Here is a 23,640-nt window from a genome sequence, read left to right as displayed (position 1 = left end):
TGGAATTTATTCTAAAATCATGACAAAGGCATCAGCTGCTCCAGCTGAAAAATTACAATACACTTTACAAGTTATATGGGTGTCTAAAGAAGCCAATTCTTGCTATTAAATGTGCATATGGTTCTCTTTAAAGTTCGTGTAGTTCAAGTGATACTACATTGGGGTAGGTCTATTTCAGTTATCTGGCTTTATGGGCACGTGAATTTAGTGATGGCATTCCATCACTCATTACTCACACAAACCACACATAACATCCCTCTTCTCCTTTGACTGGTGGTGGGTGAATAGGTATTACATAGGATAAACCATCTTCAAACCCCCAAACAGAATAAACCCCACTGTCTTTTACTGAACAAGGTGATTTCACTGGGAAGAATACAAGAGGACAGAAGGCAGTCACTGTAAGTGACTGGAATGACTGGAATATATAAAATTTTAGTGCTCTAACTAGCTTCTTTATAGTTCTACATTGAATAGGTCGATGAGAACATCCCCCTTTTTAGCACTTTGACTAACTTTTGACATTGTCCATTTCCAGATAAATTTTCATTGTATCAAACTTGAAAAAAGTCACTTCCTCGGGAGCTCTGGAAATTACGTGGCAGTTTGAGTTTACAGACCTTTAATTGTCTTCCTTACTTTGTTTCCAGAACGAACGATTAGATGCACAGTAATGAATTTTTTAAATGTCATGGCTGTTAACAATTGTCACTTTATTTTTGCTACAAAATTCACCAGAAAAAAGGTACTGCAACAATCTAGTATAAAGCAAAATTTCAACCAAAGAACATGGTATAGACCTTTTTAAAATATTCATACTTTATCACAATAACTGCAAGGGAAAATTCAAGTTCTATCAGAACCAAGCTGCAGTTTGAGGTAGTAGAAACAGATGACAGAATAGTTAAAAAAAAAATCTAAGGAAATACTCAACTTATTTAAAATATAAAAATTAATTTAATACCATTGAAAGGGCACAGGAAGCTACATATCATTTTAAGAAAAGAAGGTACTCTACTTAGAAGTTCATTAACTATACAGGAGGTGCAAGGATTATAGAAGAGCACTTTGGTTAAGTCTCTACCCTCTGTGGCTCTACCCATTCATAAGTAAGCCTCTATGCATAAATGAGCACACCAATAGTTAAAATTACCAAATATATTTCAAATCTAAAATAAAAATTATCCAAGTTTTGGTCCCTTTAATCAAACAGTAAGTAAATATATCCATGCAGGAAGTCCAATATCTTAAAAGGAATTAAAATTAAATTGCATATATAATATTCCTTCAATAGTATGAGAAGGTCTATATTGCTTTTAACAAGATTAGTATTATTCCATTTTAATACAGATATGTCAGGAGTACATAAACACAAGTACACCTGAAATAAACCAGTGTTTAACTTTTATTTCACACCATGCAAGGTCAATTATAACACATTAAAAAGTGACAACAGCTATAAGCTGCAATTTTACATTTATACATTGGAAACGTCCATTTTCAAAAGTTGAACATAATTACCATATTGTCATAACAGCTAAGCTTCAATTCAACTGTTTATACAGGTGAAATTTTACTATGAAAAACAGTGATTTTATATCTGTCCACATTCTGTGATACTAATTTTTCGACTAACAGACCCTGTAGGAGAACCAAATGATTCAATCTTTTTCACAGTATCCATGCCATCCTTAACAAACCCAAATACTACATGCTTAAAGTCCAAATGTTCTGCTTTTTGTAGTGTTATGAAAAATTGAGAATTATTGGTATCTCGGCCTCGATTAGCCATCGATAGTAAGCCAGGAGCAGTATGTTTCACATTAAAACTTTCATCTTCAAATTTATCTCCATAAATGGACCGTCCTCCTGTTCCATCATGGTTGGTGATATCTCCCCCCTGAAAAAAAGGATTTTGATTAGTAGGAATCCTGAATAAAATACTAAAATACACACAGAACTAACCACTACAGGATAAGCCCTAAACACCCAGCTTGCTTGAGAATGTGGTTTAAAAATGAAGAGCTATCCATTTTTGAAACAAAAAATTGACGTCTTTTTTCCACCCTCAAATTCTAGCAGGTTTCAAGGCATTAGAAATTTGAACCATTTTAGGGTGAAAGTTTTTGTGGGGATAGGATGTTAGTTAGAGTGGTGACACCAACTAATGTGTGGAAAAGCTAAAGAAATCTTAAGAAAATTACAGGTGATGAGAGACACTCAAATTCCCCAATTAGTGTGGTACACTTCTCTAAACTTCAGTTGTGTTACACAGTTAATACTTACTTGGCAAACGAAATCTGGAATTACTCTGTGAAAAATGGAGTTCTTGAAACCAAAGCCCTTCTCTCCAGTGCACAGTGCTCTGAAGTTTTCAGCAGTGACAGGAACGACGTTTGAAAGTAATTCCATGGTTATACGTCCTAGAGGTTCATCATCTGCACAAATGTCAAAAAACACCACAGGATTTGTCTCCTTTGATAATTCTGCTGTCGGAGATAACTGTCCCTTCTGGAGTTTCAATAAATTCTGTTGACATTCTTCAAATTTTTTCTTAAAACAATCAGTCATTTCTTTAGTTTTAAATCTCACTGCAAGCTGTTCTACTTTGGCTTCTCCATCTATTAAAAAACAAAAAACAATGACTTTAGTATCAAAATAACTTATTTATTTTATATATTTGTTATAAATCTTAGCAAAGTCCAAAATCTGAAAAGTAGCATTTAAACATACCAGCATAATCTGAGGCAGTCCACACTAAGGCATTATTTGAAACATTTAAGGGTTTTAATTCCATTGTTTTGGTAATGACATGGTTGGCACACACTTTAAATACTTGGTCTCTTCTCATTAGGATCCGGTAGTAATTCTTCAGTGTATGCCAAAGAATCTTAATGTCTCCAACACCACGCTCCTTCCACTGACTGACATCTCGATCCCATCTATAAAGCCTGGCTCTCTCTTTAAATAAAATTTCTTCATCTTCTTCTCCAGATTTTACTTCTACCTATGATAGTAGATGAAAAATAAGCTGCTGCTTATAACATATTCCATAACAAATTTCAAAGATACAAATTCCTTAAAAATATTGTCTTTGTAATGACATTAACAGAATTCAAACTGTATTCCTGAGATAAATGGTAATATCCTAGGTAGGAATACATCTGATTTGGATGAAGCAGTAAAGACTTGATTTGTCATTAAATATTTTTCTCTTATGTAGTATTCTTCCTCTTTTTAGAAATTAAATACATTCTTGTATAGGACAGAAGAGATTTTAAAAAGTTCTTCAAGAGAAATATTAACTACCGCTTGTGGTTGAAAACTGATACAGTAATTTGTCTAAAACAACATTCTTGTCCAGAAGATGTAGTTTATTTTTATTTAAAGGACTTTAGCAATTATGCAATTATTTTTTTGCCTCCAGAATTGTTAATACAAATGTGATATTCTAACATGAAAAAATTCAGGGGCCGGCTCGGTGGCACAGGCGGTTGGAGCTCCGTGCTCCTAACTCAGAAGGCTGCCGGTTCGATTCCCACATGGGCCAGTGGGCTCTCAACCACAAAGTTCCCAGTTCAATTCCTCGAGTCCCGCAAGGGATGGTGGGCTCTGCCCCCTGCAACTAAGATTGAACACAGCACCTTGAGCTGAGCTGCCTCTCGGATGGCTCAGTTGGTTGGAACGCGTCCTCTCAACCACAAGGTTAACGGTTCGACATCTCGAGTCCCACAAGGGACGGTGGGCTGTGCCCCCTGCAACTAGGAAACGGCAACTGGACCTGGAGCTGAGCTGCGCCCTCCACAACTAAGACTGAAAGGACGACAACTTGAAGCTAAATGGCGCCCTCCACAATTAAGATTGAAAAAACAACAACTTGACTTGGAAAAAAAGTCCTGGAAGTACACACTGTTCCCCAATAAAGTCCTGTTCCCCTTCCCCAATAAAATCTTAAGAAAAGAAAAAATTCAGCTCTTCCCAATTTCATATATAATTTACCAAACATTTATATATAGATATACATACATACATATATGTGTGTGTGTATATATATGTATATGTGTATATATATGTATGTATGTATGTATGTATTTTTATTTTTATTTTTTTTAAGGAGGGCACAACTCACAGTGGTCCATGCGGGGATCAAACCAGCAGCCTTGGTGCCACCAGCACCATGCTCCAACCAACTGAGTCAAATAGCCACCCCCATATATACATTTTGACAAAGAAGACAATTTATACTTAAAAGCTTAACTTCTAATAAAGAGCTTCTATTTGAAATTATAAATATTCAGAAAGAAATACAAAGCTAGCCCTACAAAACAAGCCTATGTAAAGTTTTAAACTTCAAATGTAAAGTAAGTTATTAGTAAGATTTTCATTCTTTAATATTTACCTCTGGTAAGGACACTATTGGTTCAAAATGGATATCTTCATTATAAACTACTTCTTCATCACTACCATCTTCTTCTTCACCAACTTTACTGGTTGACTGTGTTCCAAACACAGTTGCTCCAGTATTTGCCCACTGGAAATTTTTATCTGATGAATAAATTAGGATATTTAGACAGTGGTTACCTGTTTTTATAAGCTTTTAATCCCCCGGTTAGATATCTTCATCAATGCATCTAATTTCCAATGATGTGACATATACGTCTAGCTGAAAAATGTTTAAAATTATATTATTCTGGCAAGTTAAACTCATGTAGTGAGCACACAGTACATTTAGTACTGTTTATGCTTGGAGGTACAAACATAAGATCCTCTGACCCTTAGGTAAACTTCATATTGAACCACACAAGAACTTTTAGTAACAAGCAGGTTCTTAAAAGTATATACGTTGGAACTCTCAAAACTCAGCTCAGCTCCCTCTGGAGCTCATTTCATAAAACATTTTATCACGAGAAAAATAGCTTTTGAATCTAAAAATGTCCTCAAAGAGGCAAAATCCGCTACTTCCAAATTTACCAAAGTAGTCTACATTTGTAACTGCTCTACCTCAACTTCCTCCTGAAACAACTAGTATGGCAGCTTAAGATTTCATGGCCAGGCCTTGGAAGAAGCTCACTGACTCCAAGTGTCCTCAAGGGATGCCAGACTGTTAGGAGCGAAAGGGCTCCCCATGCCCTGCAGAGGAACAAAGACTGCTCCTCTCGCTCACACCTTGGAGAAGGTGAAAAGCAAAATCTTCATCATCTCAACTGAGATAACCCAGCCCGTAAGACTATCTTAGAGGAATGAAATACTTCTTAGCTTGTCATTACTTGCTGATGAATTACTGACTTAAAGAACTCAGCATCTGGTCCTAAAAATCAAAAAGCAGCAAAATTGTGACAGATCACTGAAAAAGTAACTTGGCACAGCAAATAAAGAACAAAATCAATTAACTAAAACAGCAACACCTACTAAGCCATATTTAATGAAGAGAAAAAACAAAGGAAAAGAAGCGAGAGAGAGAGAGACACACAGAGAGAGAGAGAGAGAGAGACACAGAGAGAGAGAGAGACAGAGAGAGAGAGACAGAGAGAGAGAGACAGAGACAGAGAGAAAGAGACAGCGAGAGAGAGAGAGAAAAGACAAAAATTCTTAAGATACTGCAAAAGAATGCTCTGAAAACCTCAAGTTGTATGGGGGCTTCCTGAGTACCGTAACCATGAATCTAGATGATATTCAGGTTTAGGGCTCAAAAATAATTCAGGATCTCCCAAGCACAGAAATTTTAAAAATTATCCCAAATACCCTTGGGAAGGGTGGTGGCAGAAATTTTCAAACTTCCTTAAAGCAATGGTTCTTAGCATTGGACACATACTCGAATCACACCATGAGCTTCTGTAAACTACCATCACCTGCGGTACCATTCCAGAGGGCACAACTTAAGTATCAGATGGTTTTGGTTTTTTTAAAGCTCCCAGGAAATTCTAATATGAAACCAAGAGTTGAAAAACACTACTCCTAAAGAGACCAAAAGGAGGAATTTATGCAGCAAAAGTATAAAAATACTTATGTCAACAATCAATATCAATTTCATGATAACAGTTTAGGTCATAGTACCCAGGAGAGTTCTATTACATGTCCAGGTTTAATGAAAACACTAACAAAACCTGAAGGAAATATGATAAAATGGCAATCACTGACTAAGGTGGGCAGTCGCTAAACACGTGTTCCTTATTATTTTCTTAGTTTCCACATGAAATGGAATACCTGTGCGAATAGGACTTACAGAAGAAAATGAGTAGGAAAAAAAAAGGAACATAAGTTAACAAAATGAATCAAAAAATAAAGGAAATGAACAAAAAAATAAAATAAAAAGTAATCACCACTGAAATAATATGTAAAAGAAGGAAAGAAAAATTCCTCTAGCTTAAAACCATTAAAAACAAAAAGTTTAAGATCAAAAGTCCACGCAATGTCAGACATAAGTTTAAATTAAAGAAAAAAAGATACCCACATCCTAGTGAAATTTATGACCTGTTTAAAAAAAAAAAGTTAAGCTCTACCAGCTCTTAATCAAAGAGGAAGGCAAGACCAAAATTCTAAATTATCAAGAAATTTACAAAAGTTTGAAGGTTCCCTACAAAAAGATATGGGATACAAAGAAAATCGATTCCAGGGGATATAAAAGTTTCAAATACTATTTTGCACTTGTTAGCACAATCTAATTAAATAAAGGAAGCATCTGACACACAAGTTAACAATGATTTAAAGAAAAGTAATGGCAAAATCTGAAGATAAATAAAAAACACAAACAAGAGGAGAATTGGTAAAACCAAAAGCTACTTCTTTGAAAAGACAAAGCACAAATTTTTCAGATCTAAGAAAACAAAATAAGAGATGTAGTTTAAAAAAGAGCTTGGTGAATAATCTCACTGAAAAATGCCAAGTGATGGTGAGGAGTGTTAGTGGATAAGGCTTAAGATATTCCTTTCTTATATGAGATTTGAGTCTTGCCTATTTCACAACTTTGTACAATACTGAGAGGGTACTTTGAAAGCATTACACTGAGAAATAAGCAACCTAACACATCAATTTTTATTTGGTTAATTGTACCCACTATACTGCTGTATTTGTTGACTTATTATCCTGTGATTTCAGGCTACTTAGTAAATTAAAACAAAAGTAAAGCAACTAGACATCAGTGAAATTATGAATTCCAATATAACATTATATTTGAAGATAATTTCTAAAAGTCTTATATATTTTTCCGTAAGTGCCAGGAGCTGTGAAATAAGTATAAATACGCAATAGAGAAGAATACTATTCCAAATTAGATTAGTCTTGTAAGTATATATGTTGAATAAAATTTATTCCACAAACCAAACCTTTTGTACAAGAATAATTTAGGTGGTGCTATAAAATATATGCAAGACATTGTAAGAATACAAAAACATAGTATGCCAATAAACTTGAAACAATCAAGGAAACGGATTATTTTCTGCAAAGGATACCATAATGGACAAAAAATTGAAAAGCCACTGGAAAAGATGGGAAAGCTCATCAATCATAAATGTAGCACAATAAATTAGCATGGCCTTTATATTAAAATCTAATCAAGGATATTGCAAAAAATAAAAAAACTACAAAATCATCTCCTTAAAAAATACAGATGCACAAATCTTGAAATATTACCAAATCAAATCTAAAAGTATAACTAAAAGAATAATGTACCAAAATCAAAGTTATTCCAAATTGGAAAGAGGTTCTCCATTTCAGTATGGGGATCATTATCGGCATCGTTTATTCTGAACTAAGAGAAAATTCTAATGGTTATAGTAATAAATGTCAAAAATAGTAGTAAAACATAGAAGCCCTTCCTTATTAAAAACACTAAACAAACTGGAGGGTGGGGATAAGGGAGAAAATGTCCAACCTAGTGACAACACTGGCAGAGGACTAGTTCTCTCAGTTCTGCTTAATTCTGTAACATGATCATTAAAAATCCTCCTCCTGATCTTACCTTTGGAACCAAAAGCAAAATCCCCAGAATTACTGGAAGCCAAGTCCGCAAATGACAGCCCTGTGCTACTTCCAAATCCAAATGAAATCGTTTTGCTTTCCACTGGCAAAAGGAAAAGAGACATTTAATATTTCATTTAACATACATTAAATATCAAAGTTGTATTTAGGACCCAGCGACGATGGGGGCAGGACCTTCTAGACTACTGAGGAGTTTGGTTATCTTCTGGTTATTTCTCTGAAGAAAAACTATAAAACACAGCCAATTCTGGGCTACTTCTGTATTTTAAGTTTACAGATACTATTCTCAATGAACACTATCCCAAAAGCATGCCAAATACCAGTTTTTGAAAATGAGATGAGATCTGTACTAAGACAGATATAGAGGTATACAGTTGCTACTTTATGTTGTCTTCTTATGATCTAAAACATTCAAAGGCAGACATTTAGGAAACATCTTCATAAAGACTATTTTTTTCTATTAAAAATGATACGCTTATAAAAACTAAACGTCTTATTTATATTTTGTCAACGGGAGTTTTGAAGTCTTGTCTTAATTCTGCCAACGTGCAACTAGCTGCACTCTCTCTTCAAGTCCTATGCCTTACTTTCGTCATCTGAAAACGTGATTTTAGATCTGAAGTTACCTTCCTCTTTTAGCATATTAAGATTCTAAAGCACCTATAAATGTAATATTACTTATTCAGGACTACTTTTGAAAAAATTAGGTAATACAGACAATGAACATACATAAGGCAATACAATTTTAAGATTCCTCGTCCTAGGAGCATTTAGAATGGAAAAAAAGAGAAAAGCATACCAAATATTACTTACTATAACCGAGTACTTAATTTAATGGAGCAGATAAACAGAAGACATTAAAGTACAGCTGACCCTTGAACAACCCACCACCTGTACAGTCAAAACTGCAAGTATAATTTTTGACTCCCCCAAAACTTAACTAATAGTCTACTGTTGACCAGAAGTTAACTAATACATACATTGTGTAAGTATTATATATTGTGTTCTTACAAAAAGCTAGAGAAAAGAAAATGTTATTAAGAAAATCGTTAAGAAAAAAATCTATTTATAGTATTTATTGGGAAAAAAATCCATGTAGAAGTGGACCCACGCAGTTCAAACATGTTCAAAGCTAAACTGCAGTATCATAAACATTTAACACCCCATTGTAATACTTCTACAATTACTTCATTTACACTTAAAATAATTTTAATGTACTTGAGAGATAATGTAACTCAAACAATACAGCAGTCCCCCAACGGAAAGAAGTTTTGTTTTCCATAGTTTCAGTTACCCGCAGTCAACAATTGTCCAAAAATATTAAATGGAAAATTCCGGAAATAAACAATTCATAAATTTTAAATTGAGAGCTATTCTGAGAAGGGTGATATAATCTCAAGACGTCCCACTCCATCCCACCTGGGACATAAATCATCTCTTTCTCCAGCGTATCCTTGCTGTATAGGGTACCTGCCCTTAGTCACTTAGTAGCCATCTCAGTTATCAGAAAGGGAAAGAAAGATCACGTAACTTTTATTACAGTATATTATTAAGTGTTCTATTTTATTATTAGTTATTGTTGTTAATCTCTTATTGTACCTAATTTACAAATTAAACTTTATTCAGGTCTGTATAGTTGGCCCCCTATATCCATAGTTTCTTTATTATAAGTCTGTATAGTTGGCCCCCTATATCCATAGTTTATTATAGGTCTGTATAGTTGGCCCCCTATATCCATAGGTTCTGCATCATCTGTGAATTCAACCAACCTAAGGTTGGAAATATTCAACAAAAAATTTTACGTTGTTGCTGACATGTACTAAGTAGTTAGGCCTAAAATGGTTCCCTCTGTACTGAACATTTACAGACTTTTTACCTTGTCATTGTTCCCTAGACAATACAGTAAAACAACTATTTACATAGCATTTCATTGCATTAGGTATTATGAGTAACCTCAACATGATTTAAAGTATACATGAGGACAGCTTAGGTTGTATAAAAATGCTATGCCATTGTATATAAGGGATTTGAGCATCTGCAGAGTTTGGTATACAGGGGGGATACTGGAACCATTCCCCCCCAGACACTCAGGGATGACTGCTTATCTAGGAAAAAACATAGTACATATAGGATTCAGTACTATCTGCAGTTTTAGACATCCACTGGGGGTCTTAAAATATATCCCCAGTGAATAAGGGGAGACTACTGTATTCAAATGAAAATACTATCACTAAGAAAATTTCCATGTAAGCAAACTTGTCATTTATTCTCAGGTAGATATGTCAGAGTCACAATGCTTTGCATTCCCTAATAACTGCAACTCTAACAATAAAAATACTTGTTTATTATCTGTTGGCAAGGCAGTATGATTTTCTGATTATTACAAATATCTTATGCCCTTTTATCGTATATTCCAAAATTTGTTTTTAAGGGAAGTTTTAGGATCTACATTTAAAAGTCTGTCTTTTCAAACATACAGGTGTACCTTACATAATGTATGCCTAGAAGGTTTTTGTAAACATGTATCAAATTTTACCTTGGCTTACGGAATCTGCATCATCTTCCTTTCTAGTAGACAAATCTACAGGTTTGTCCACAGTTCCAGAAGAAACAGGTGGTGAACTAATAGATTTGGTAATAAAATCAGATTCTTCAGATTTACATACTAATGGTACAGTCTCTTTAGTTTCATCTGTACACACACTGTCGGCTGTGGTAGTTATTTCCTCATTCTGGGATTTCTGCAAAGAGGAAGTAACAAATAACTGCCATTAAATACTGATTGACAAAAAGGGTCATATACCCTATTTTAAAAGAAATAGAGGATTTGGAGTTCTCGACAACATTGAGTAGCGCAATTCACCTTTCTCCCACTCCATACTGCATCCTTTCTCTCCCAACACCTACAACTGAATTGAATTGAAACAGATGAAGCAAAAATAAGCAATCCCTGAAAGGTAGATAAAAAGCAGGATTAAGAATCTTGAACCTTGAGGGATAATCCGGTTGTGAGAACCTTGTGGGAGTTTTTCTGCCCACCCCGCCCCCAAATCCCAACAGGTTGCAGAGCAGCCCAGAAAACTGAAGCTGTCCATGGCACAGATGGAGAAAGTCCCACGAAAAGCCAATTCTCTGGCCACAGAGTGCGAGATGTTATGAAATGATCCATGTGTTGAATGATGTAAGAAGACTTTAAAAAGGCTATTAACAAAGTTCCACAAGGTAAGAACAAATATTCTTAAAACAAATGGACAGATATTATAGAAGTTCTCAGCAAAAAAATCGTTTAAGTTATAAAAACAGAATCAAATGGGAATTTTACAACGGAAAAATAACAGAAATTAAAGTTTATAGCAGAAGAAAACATATTCCTCTCAACTTCACATGGAACATTTTTACCAAGAACGACCATATTCTGGGCCACAGAACACAGCTCAACAAATTCAAAAGAATGGAAATCATACAAAGTATAATCTCAGTTCACAATGGAATTAAACTAGACATCATTGACAGAAATATAGCTGGGAGAAATCCCAAAAATATTTCGAGATTAAACAGTACACTTCTAAATATACATGTATCAAACATCTCAAGAAAAATTAAAAATATGTTGAGCTTAATAAAAATTAAACTACAACTTCTCAAAATTTGTGGAATGCAGCAATAGCAAAGAAGGGGGAACTTTGTGGTACTGAATGCACATATTAAAAAGAAAGTCTAAAAATCAATAAACTTTCGCCTTAAGAAACTGGAGAAATAAGAACAAACCTAAAGCAAGAAAAAGAAAAGAAATAATGAAAAGTAGAGTAGAAAACAATAAAACAGGAAATTAAAAGAGAAAGAAAATCAAAAGCCGAGTCTTTGAAAAGGTCAATAAAACTCATAAACCTCTTGACAGGCTAAAAAAAAAAAACAAGAAAGAAGACACAAATTACAATTCTAAGAAATGAAAGAGGAGCCAGCAGTACTGATCCATTGAAATTGAAAGTGATAAATTTTAATGAACTTCATAACTTCATGAATAGCATTATGCCCGCAAATATGATAACAGATGATGAAATGAACCAATTTCTTGAAAGACACAACATACCAAAACTCACACAAGAAGAAATATATAATCTAAACAGGCCTACATCTAGTAGAAAATGTATCATCAATTAAATCCTTCCAAAAGGCCCAGATGGTTTCAGTTGTGAATTCTATTGAACAATCTAAGAAAGAAAGAATATCAATTCCTACAATGTCTTCTAGAAAATAGAAACAGGGGGAAGGAACACGGGGAAGTACATGAAGCAAAAGCTGACAGGAAAATGGACAAATCCACAACTGTGTTTGGCAACAGTTCTCTCAATAATCAATGGAACAAACACACAGAAAGTTAGCAATGATATATATTAGACTTGGAAAACACAGTAACAACTAATTTGATCTAATTAATTTTATAGAACACTCCACCCCAAAACAGCAGACTACATATTCTCAAATGTACAGTGGGCATTCACCAAGACAGCACTCATTAAACCTTTAAAAACTGAAATTATTAAAAGTATGTTTACAGACAATAATGAAATTAAATCAGAAATCAATTACAGAATGATATCTGGAAAATCACCAAATATTTGGAAGCAATATGCCACTGCCTAATGCATGTCTCAAAAAGAATGTCTAAAGGAAAAATAAATATTTTGAATTGACTACAAGTGAAAATACCACATATTAAAACTTTTGGCTAGAGCTAAACAGTTCTTAAGCATTAAGTATTTATATTAGAAGTGAAGAATTGTTTTAAATCAATAATTTAAGCTTCTACTTTAAAAAAAAACCACAGAAAAGCAAAATAAACTAGAAATACTCTTCAATGTATTAATGAATAAACTGTGGTACATATACACAATGTAATACTACTTAGTGATAGAAAGGAATAATCTATTACTACACAGGATAACTTGGGACAAATCTCAAGGGCATTATGTTGAGTGAAAAAAAGCTGTTAGCAAAGGTTACATACTGTATGATTCCATTTATATGTTAGTCTGGAAAAGGCAAAAATATAGAAACAGAAAACAGATCAGCATTTGCTAGAGTTTATGGGTGGGGGAGGATTTGTTCTACATCATGTCTGTGGTGGGGATTACAAGAATTCAGGCATGTGTAGGAACTCATAGAAAACACACACATACAATTACACGCAACAAAAGCGAATTTCACTTATGTAAATAAAAATATTAATGCAAATGAAAAATGTTATTTCTTAATGTATTTGAAGCACAAGGAAGAGATCATTCATTCTATGTTTGTGTCAAATGATTAGAGTATCATAGCAGTATTATTCACAATAGCTAAAAAGTGGAAACAACCCAAATGGCCATTACGGATGAATGGATAAATAAAATATGGTGTTATCCTACAATGGGATACTATTCGGCCATAAAAAAAATGAAATACGGATATATGCTGCAATGTGGATATACCTCGAAAACATTAAGTAAAAGAAGCCATATACAAAAGGCCACCTATTATGATGATCTATTTATATGAAATGTCTGGAATAAGCAAATCTACAGTGACAGAAAGTATGCATCAGTGGTTATCTCTGTTTGCAGGAGTTGAGTGCAAATGGGGAAGGGTGGTGACTACTAGAGGTAATGATGAACACACATTCTAAAATTGAGTATGGTAATGGTTACACAATCATGTGAATATACTAAGAACCATTTTTAAATGAGTGAATTGTATGATATTTGAATTATATCACAATAAATGTTGCCAAAAACTATAGGCTAGATTACTTGGGGAAGGATGTGCTTTAATTCAGCGCCTAACACACCCTCCCCTTAAGAGTTCTTCAGTGGAGAAGTCCATTTGCAAACAAACAAATCAATTTACTTCTGTTTTGTTCAATACTGTATCCCCAATCCTCAGCACAGTGCTAGCTCAGAGTAAATGCTTATAAATACTGCACACTGGCATTTTATGCAAGAGGTGCATATCTGAAGACCTTGCATAATCCAACGTGAATTAAGACTGAGTGTACAGCAGGAAGGATGCATTCTCAGAGGGTGTATGTAAGTCTACACCCACTATAGCATATTGTAGCTTAACAGTTTTTAGTTCTGTTTCATCTAAAGGGTGATTTCCTGTGAAATTACAATTCACTGTGGCATTTTTTCAACCTTTATTGTGACTGATTACATATAACTTCTGTACCAAAGGTATTTTTGGACAGCCCCTAGTACTGGTACTGAATCAACATTATGATAATGTTACAGGACACAAGATTTTAAGTTATAAAAATGATAAATGTTTTAAAATAACACAATCACCTCAAATAAGATATTTCAACATCTATAAACAACATGGCTTACAAAATACTGACAAATGATACCAAGTCCTTGTGTACCAGCTAAAGTGGCACCATGAAGTGGAAAAACTATTAATAAACAACATGCAATTCAGTCTGGGCAGTGTTGAAACTATTTTTCAGTTTTAAAATAAGTACTTTTAAATAGATAAGTTTAATTATTTTTAAGTTTTTGCATGTAAGAGGGCACATTTAAAATGCATGGTTTCAATTGCAAAATCCAAATTTATATTAATACTGTATTTGCTGAATGAATAAAGCCTCTAGCAGCCAGCAATTAAAGAAGAAGACAAATAGAAATGACATATTGTGTACTTCTAGAGAGCCAGGGAAACTGTTGATTTAAAATACTCTTTAGATTTAGCATAGAGAGGCCACTGATGGAAAAACTTCAAATAGGACTTCCACAAATCAACCTATTTGGTTATACATGAGAAAGTTATGTCATTATATTAGCTGATGGCCATTAACTACATGTGCACTGATGACTACGTTTAAACCCACTGAATAGCTGGCACATCCTAAGTGACAGCTGGAGAAAGCAGGCCAGCTAGATTCCTCAGTCACACAGACCATGAAGAGCAGTACATTTCTTACAGACTCTGACCATGTGTTGGACCCCATCTCTCTCTAGTCACATATCCTTTAAACAAATCACTGCATTCATAACTAACTCCAGGACTCTATTTCATTTCAACCACCTTTCCAACAATAAAACAAAATAGTATTACTTGAGGGAACAATAAATCATTCAGAATACATGTCAATATTAGGTTGTAAAAATTATTAAACAGAAACCTTTTCTTCCAGTTTCTGTGGAATACAAAATAAGACACCAATGTGTTGGAGTGACATCAGAAGCATGGCAGCGTGAGAGAGGCTCTTGAGCTCTCCCCCTGAAGTTACAAGTTGAACAGCTATTAATTCCCTGCGCCAACACACAAACACGTCTGAGATCCAAGCATCAAAACATTTGAAAGGGGGGCAAACAGGAGGAGTGAAGGGAGAAGAGCCAAGAGGGTGCCACAGCGGCAGCCAGCCCACAGGCCGGAGCTCACTGTGGGTCTCGGGAGAGGAGAGGAATCAGGCTGCAGGGGCGGGTCTCTACAGCCCCAAGTGTTCCTGCCTGCGTGATCAGAATCCAGCGATCGGCCAATCAACTGAATACAGAAGTGCAAATACAGAAGTACACAGCTGTGTTCTAGCAGCCCCCACTGCCAGACAGAAAGCAAGGACACAGAGCCCGGCCGCCTCCACTCACCCTCCCAGAGCTAGCAGGCTGCCCCAGGAGAAACTGTAGCAGTGAGTGTCAGGTTATAGAGCAGAATATCTACAGCCCTGAGAACTAGAGAAAGAGAGGCAGACCTGGGCTAATCCCAGCGACGAGGGTGGAGATACAGAGGCAAGGCAGATGAGGTCTAGCAGTCACCATTACTGGAGGAGAACAAAGCTACAAACACACCAGAGGCCTCTCACAGCCCACCCTGCCTCCGCCCTTCCTGGTTGATCCCAGAAGGCACCGGGGACACCTCAGGCAGTACAACATTGTGTCTCGCTGCTGGGACAGCACCCGAATTTCAGGGTTCGGAACCCCATCACCCACCACATTCTTCCAGAGGGGTGGTGACATGAGGCTGAAGTGACCTGGTCACAGAGGAGAGGCCCACTGACTCAGGGAATACAAGGCATTTTCCACCACCCAGCAGAGATCCAAGAAGCTAGGGCTGTACAATAGAAAATAAAACACTTGTACGTCTGCGGCACCTACTGCAAAACAAAAACCTCTTTTCATCAACCTGGTAAAGAAATATCACTTTAAAAAAAAACAAAACAAGAAGTATTATTAAAAAAAAAATGCATTCCCATAAATGTCTAGACAGAGAAATAATCCACCAAATACCACAAACAACCAAGGTAACAAGGCAGCTCAGAAAGAAAATGAAAAATCTCCAGAAAATAAACTTACAGACATGGAAATATTTTGACTGAAATGATAGTATTCAAGATTGTATTTCTAAAAAAAATTCAACAACATCCAAGAAAACTCAGATGGGTAGTTCAATGATCTCAGAAATAAAACCAATGAACAAAAGGAATACTTTACCAAAGAAATCAAAACTTTAGAAAAGAACGAATTAGAAATTCTGGAGCTGAAGACCTCAATAAAAGGTATGAAGAATGAAATAGCAAGCTTGGGAAATAGAGCACACCAGATGGAAGAATGAATTAGTGAAATCAAAGACAGAAATCTGGAAATGACAGATGGAAAAAGAGAGACTTAAGAGTTAGGGAAAAGAAGACAGTAACGTATAAAGAAAATCCCATTAGATTATCATTGGATTTTTCAGCAGAAACTCTACAAGCTGGGGGGGAGTGGAATAAAATATTCAAACTATTGAAGTGAGAAATTACCAGCCAAGAATAATATATCCAGCAGTTATCCTTTAGATATGAAGGAGAAATAAAGACTTTTCCAGACATAGAGAAGCTGAGGCCTGCATTACAGGAAATACTGAAGGGGGTTATTCTATATGAAACGAAGACAAAACTACAAGATGATTAACAGAAGTAGGAAACTGGGACCCTTATTCAGAATAGGGTTCTATACACTTAAATATAACATAAAGATTAAAAGAGATAAAAACAAAAAAAGAACAACAACTCGGAAATGGACTCACAGAACAAACAGGAATAATTTGGGACCAACAAAACCATAAAAAAGGACATGGCAAAGGTTTGAATTTGCAAGGGGGAACAGAGATCTAAGATGCATGTAGGAGAAAAAGGACTACTGTATATATGAAGCTTTCTTTTCAATAACTTAAATGTTAACCACTCGAAAGAAAAGAAAAAAAATCCAGAACTGAGACGCATAATACAGAAAAAGAGAAAACAGAGGGAAAAATCATAGAGTACCACCAAACTAAAATAACAGACCGAAATGTGAGGGAAAAGAAATAATGGAGACACAGAGCTACCAGAAAACAGAAGATAAAATGGCTACCAGAAATTTTCATATATCAATAATCACCCTAAATGTAATTGGTCTGAACTCACCAATAAAAAGGTACAGAGTAGCAGACTGGATCAAAACAACAAAAATCCAACCATATACTGCCTTCAAGAGACACGTCTCAGCTGCAAGGACAAATATACACTCAAAGTGAAAGAGTAGAAAATGATACTCCAAGCAAATGGCATCCAGAGAAAAGCAGGTATTTCCATACTTCTATCTTTGTATCTGATGAAACAGACTTCAAGATAAAAAAGGTAACGAGACCAAGATGGACATTTCATAATGATAAAGGGGATGATACATTAGAAGATATAACACTTGTCAACATATGCTCCCCATCAGACAGCACCAAAATATATAAAGCCAATTACTAACAGAACTAAAGAAACTGACAAAAACATTTATAGTAGGGGAACTAAATATGCCATTGACAGCTATGAATAAATCATAGAACAGAAAATCACTAAGAAAATATCAGTCTTAAATGACACATTAGACCAAATGGACATAACTGATATTTACAGAGCCTTTCATCCTAGAACATGAGACTATACATTCTCTTTTAGTACACACAGAACATTCTCAAGGATAGACCATATGTTGAGACATAAAACTAGCCTCAGCAAATATAAGACTGAAATGATAACCCAGCATATTCTCCAACCACAGCGCTTCGAGATTGGAAATCAACTGCAAAAAGGAACTGGGAAAAACCACAAATATGTGGAGATTAAACAGCATGCTACTAGAAAATGACTGGATCAAAGAAGAAATAAAAGGAGAGATCAAAAGATACACAGAAATAGGGCCGTCCCAGTTGCTCAGGCGGTTAGAGCTCCATGCTCCTAACTCCGAAGGCTGCCGGTCACATGGGCCAGTGCGAGCTGCACCCTCCACAACTTGACTGAAACAACTACTTGACTTGGAGTTGATGGGTCCTGGAAAAACACGCTTAAAATAAATTAAAGTTTAAAAAAGAAACAAGACAAAGATGCCCACTCTCACCACGTCACCACTGTTATTCAACATAGTGTTGGAAGTCATAGCCAGAGAAATCAGGAAAGAGAAAGAAATAAAAGGCATCCAAACTGGGAATGAAGAAGTAAAATTGTCACTTTTTGCAGATGACATGCTTCTTTATATAGAGAACCCTAAAGACTCCACCAAAAGGCTATTATAAGCAATAAACAGATACAGTAAAGTTGCAGGATACAAAATCAATATACGAAAATCCATTGTGTCCCTATATACTAACAATAAAATTTCAGAAAAAGAAATGGGAAAAAAAATTACATTTGCAATTGCAACAAACAGAATACAATACCTAGGAATAAACTTAACAAAGCATATTCACTGAAAACTACAAGACATTATTGAAAGAAATTGAAGAAGACACAAAGAAATGGAAAGTATTCTCTGTTCACAGATTGGAAGAATCTACATAGTAAAAATGGCCATATTACCCAAAGCAATATTCAGATTTAATGCAATCCCCATAAAAATCTCGATGGCACTTTTTAAATATAAAAAACATTATCAGATGTGTATGGAATCACAAAAAACCCTGAATAGCCAGAGCATTCGTAAGAAAAAGGAACAAGGCTGGAGGTATCACACTCCCTGACTTCAAATTATACTACAAAGTCACAATAATCAAAACAGTATGGTATTGGCAGAAAAACAGACATACAGACCAATGGAACAGAATTAGAACCCAGAAATAAACACACATATACATATGGGCTGATAATTTTCAACAAAGGAGCCAAAAACATACAGTGGAGAAAAGAAAGCCTCTTCAATAAATGTGCTAGAAAAATTGGAAAGCCATCTGTAAAAGAATAAAACTAGACTGCTGTCACCACACACCAATATTAACTCAAAATGGATTTAATACTTTAACACAAACCTGAAACAATAAATAGAAGAAAATATAGGTACTAAACTTACGGATCTTGGTCTTAGAAAGGATTTTATGAATTTGACCTCAAAGCCAACAGAAATAAAAGCAAAAATAAATCAATGGAACTCTATCAAATTAAAAGGCTTCTGCATAGCAAAAGAAACTGTCAACAAAACAAAAGAGGTAACCAACTGAATGGGAGAAGATATTTACAAACAACACTTCCAATAAGGGGCTAACAGACAAATAAATGGCTGACAGGTATGTGAAAAGATGCTCAACTTCACTAGCTATTAGGCGAATGCAAATCAAAACCACAATGAGATACCACCTCACACCTGTCAGAATAGCTATTACCAACAGGACAAGTTAACAAGTGCTGGAGAGGTTGTGGGCGAAAAGGAACCCTCACACACTGCTGGCAGGAATGTAAATTGGAACAACCACTATGGACAACAGTATGGAGGTTCCTCAAAAAGTTAAGAATAGAATTATCATGTGACCCAGCAATCCCTCCTTCTGGGTATCCACCCCAAAAATTTGAAAACATTTATCTGTAAAGATACATGTACCCCTATGTTCAGTGCAGTATTACTCATCGTGGCCAAGACATGGACACAACTGATGGGTCCTTCGATAGATGAATGGATAAAGAAGATGTGGTGTATATATATACATACATACATACGTACATACACACAATAGAATATTACGCTCAGCCGTGAGAAAAGATGAAATACTGCCATTTGCAATAAGGTGGGTGGGTCTTGAGATTATTATGTCAAGTGAAATAAGTCAGACAGAAAAAGTTGAGAAACCGTCTGATTTCACTAATATGTGGAATATAAAATTGAAAATAACAAACGAACAAGACAAACAAATAACAACTCACAGACACAGACAACAGTTTAGTGGTTACCAGAGGGAAAAGGATTTGGAAAAGGAGAGGAAGAAAAGGATAAAGAGGGTCAAATATATGACGGCAGAAGGAGATCTGACTTTGGGTGATGAACACACAACGCAATATACAGATGATGTACTATTATAGAACTGTACACTTGAAACCTGTATAATTTTATTCACTAATGCCACCCCAATAAATTTAATTTAAAAAAAAGACACTAAGGTGTTGATAGGTATTAAAGTAATCACATTTGAGCTAAGAAAGTAATCCAATTATGAAATTATTGACAAAGCAAGGTATAAGGGAACTAGGTTTCAAATGCTGCTATTTCCTATGCATTCTGCCCATCCTAGAATAAACTTAACTCGCATGAAAAAGGAAACACTTAATACTGTTGTTGGTATTGTGGCAGATATTCTTAGAAATATCTGCACAGTCCATGCTATCCTTACTCCCCAAACCCAACATATGCAGAGGGATGAACCTTCATAGTCCTCTACGTAGAACAAAATTCCTCCTTCTCTGGACATAGATAACTAGTAGATTCCTAATCCTAGATGCAACCCATTATTACCATTTGGCACAAACATGCTAGTTTACTGCGTTAACAAAGCCACCTGAATCAGAAGGAAAACAATGGAGATGTCCTTACTTGAGCTTCCTTAACTTTCTGAAGCTCTGATTGAAAGTCCTCCCCACTTCCGTTGTCCTCATCAGTATCACTGCAGGCTCCACAGAAAAACGTAGGTGGAAGTTTTAATGTATCCGCTTTTGCCTTCTCTTCCACTGTTGGTTTCTTTTCCCAAACAATAACACATTCTTTCTCATTTTCTGAAAATCCCATACAACATAAGCAAAAGAAAGTTAAGATAAAAGTAGATGAAGCCCAACTATTCTACAACAACGGTCCTCAATGTGATGTACAGATTACAGACCCAGGTAATGAGACCCAGGAGTATGAGAGCCAATGAAGAACAAGGAACACCAGGAACAATGTTTTCCATATTATCTTTAAGTATTTTAAATCACCACAGGCATACTGTAGTAACTACATATTGTAGATACATAAGTAAAATTGGTAACTACAGAAATTATCAGATTGGGAGATTCCTTTTAAATAAATAGTTTTTAAAAAGCATTATAATTAGTAATTTTAACTTAAACATACCTGTTAGATTTTTTTCTAATGGTCTACATTTTTTTGAGTCATCCAGATACAGTTTTCCATTAAGTTTCTTGACAGCTGTTTCAAAATCTTCATCTTAAAGTGTAACAGATTTTATTAAATAAAAAATTTCTAGTAAATTTCAGTTTTCCTAGCCAAAAACCTAGAACTTATCTCCAACCTCTCACTTTTCCTTACTCCCCACATCCAAATAGCACCCAATTTTGCCAATTCTATATCCCTAATGCCTCTTCTACTGTTACAACTCTCACTGAGGCTCTCTCATTTGAGCTGCTCTGTTATCATTTTAGCTCATCTTCCTATCTCCATGTCCCACTATACAATCCTGTATACCACTACCCACCGATGCTTTCCTGAGCACATAGCTCTCCTACTTAAAACCTCTGATATGGCACACAAAGTTTTCCATAATCAAACCTGTCTGCCTTATCGTTCTCCCATCCATCTAGGACTCCAAGGAAATTACAATTGTTTTCAAACCCCTCAAAATGCTTGCCCTACTCATGGTAGCCATCCAAAAAATGCTCAATAAATGAATGCAGTTCTTTCAATCATTACATCCACTAACTATTTATACATACATTAAGATAAACATCTATCTACCTGCAAAGACAGCAGGAATGAGTTTTAAGAGCAGGTTTAATATAATTTCCCCCCAATTATTAAGATTAGCATGAACAGAAAGCTTTCAAAATAACAAAAGATTTACCATCATCGTCTTCTTCGCTAACGTAATCTGGTCTATTCTTATAACAGAAGAAAGTTGGAGGAAGTTTAAGTTTGCTTGCAAGAGCTTTTTGCTCAGGGGTTGGGGTTAGCTCATATACAATGAGAACATCATCATCTGAGGGAGAATCTTCAGGTTTTTTCTTCTCTTTTGCTATAACACAAGTCAAAAACATTGATAAAAACAAGGTGTTAAAAAGGTATTAATGTCAATATTCTAACTGAAAACAAAAGCCATAAAACTTATCTTTAGGTTAAAATAGCATACTGATAAAAACACATATACTTTGATGTGGACAGAGCTCTATAATAATAATGAATTAGAATTAGTAGCCTGACTTAATGTTCTATCAAAAACCCTTAGTGAAAACAGAATCTATTTAAAACCAAAACAATCCTGCTTTTCCTTACTGATCATTGAATAAATTATTATTAATAGATATAATTTTAAAAGGTATTTTAAAAGTGCTGCCATGACCATATTTGACATACTAAACAATAGTTTAGCAAAATATCCATGCAGTTGTAACTGAAAAAAATTAAACCATAAGTAAAAATTAGTATAAATATGCATAATGCAAAGCCAAACTTGATTAGTTTCCAAAAAAAAAAGTTAACTATTTCCAAGGATGGCAGGTTACTAGAGTTACATAGTTTTGAATGTTTCCAAACATAATAGATGAAATTAAGTAAAAACTGTTATCCTGTAGGTAAGTTAATACTATAAGAATTTAAGACAATTTCTATAGCTGAAAAACCAACAAGGACAACAACAAAAAAGGGGGTAAAAATGGAGAGAAAAGGAATTCTTCATACATTCTGCTTTGGTCTATTAAAAAAACAATTTCTAACTAGAGGAATTGATAAACTAAGCAATTCATGAAGCATACTGTGTACCAACTGGGGCCGTCCAATATGGTAGCCTCGCCACATGTGCCTATTAAGCACTTAAAATGTGGCTAGTCCGAACTGAGAGGTGCTACAGGCACAAAAATAGCCAATGGATTTTGAAGACTTGGTACCAAAAAGAAGAATATAAAATATCTCACATTTTTTTTACAGTGATTAGAAATTACAATGGTACTGTGAGTTAAACTGAATTATTAAAGTTAATTTCATCTTTTTCTCTTTTTTCACCTGTTTCTTTTTATTTTTTAATATGGCTACTAGAAAATTTTAAATTACACACACAGATGACATTTTTTCTATTGGATGGTACTGATCTGGAAAACTACAGACCTGTTACAACATTAAACTTCCTTTCCCTCTCCTTCATTACAAAATCTTAATATCAGTTCCTAGCCAGGAACAGTAAAAGAACACCGTAAGATACAGATTCTTATTCCAGCTGTGCCGTGAGCTGCTAAAGACACTCAGGCATGTTGGACAGCCTGCTGGGCCCTAGTTCCCTCACGTCTGAAGTCTGTCTCCAGGAGCCTTTGGGACTTCAAACAGAATAAGGCTCTTTGTCCTCAACTATTATTAGGTTGGTGCAAAAGTAATTGCGGTTTATGCAATTATTTTTAACCTGTTAAACCGCAATTACTTTTGCACCAACCTAATATAT

At 35.1% G+C, this 23,640-nt stretch overlaps 1 protein-coding gene across 2 annotated transcripts in view; it reads right to left on the bottom strand.

Moving 5' to 3' along the window:
* Positions 1 to 608: 608 nt before the first annotated feature.
* The window catches only part of LOC308505804 (E3 SUMO-protein ligase RanBP2-like), a 67,129-nt gene continuing 44,097 nt past the window's right edge, over positions 609 to 23,640 (bottom strand). For both annotated transcript variants that reach the window (XM_081068498.1, XM_081068499.1), the window contains 9 exons: positions 22,057 to 22,227; positions 21,330 to 21,422; positions 20,814 to 20,992; positions 10,514 to 10,718; positions 7,958 to 8,059; positions 4,400 to 4,545; positions 2,734 to 3,007; positions 2,287 to 2,621; positions 609 to 1,900 (listed from right to left, as the gene is read on the bottom strand). In XM_081068498.1, the coding sequence (XP_080924624.1) occupies positions 1,595 to 1,900; positions 2,287 to 2,621; positions 2,734 to 3,007; positions 4,400 to 4,545; positions 7,958 to 8,059; positions 10,514 to 10,718; positions 20,814 to 20,992; positions 21,330 to 21,422; positions 22,057 to 22,227 (1,811 nt within the window). In that variant the 3' untranslated portion in view covers positions 609 to 1,594. The remainder of the gene's footprint in view (positions 1,901 to 2,286; positions 2,622 to 2,733; positions 3,008 to 4,399; positions 4,546 to 7,957; positions 8,060 to 10,513; positions 10,719 to 20,813; positions 20,993 to 21,329; positions 21,423 to 22,056; positions 22,228 to 23,640) is intronic.

Source organism: Rhinolophus hipposideros (assembly GCF_964194185.1).
Source record: "Rhinolophus hipposideros genome assembly, chromosome: 12".
Taxonomy (NCBI): domain Eukaryota; kingdom Metazoa; phylum Chordata; class Mammalia; order Chiroptera; family Rhinolophidae; genus Rhinolophus; species Rhinolophus hipposideros.
Note: the sequence above shows the minus strand (reverse complement) of the source record. Positions and strands in the feature narration are given on the sequence as shown.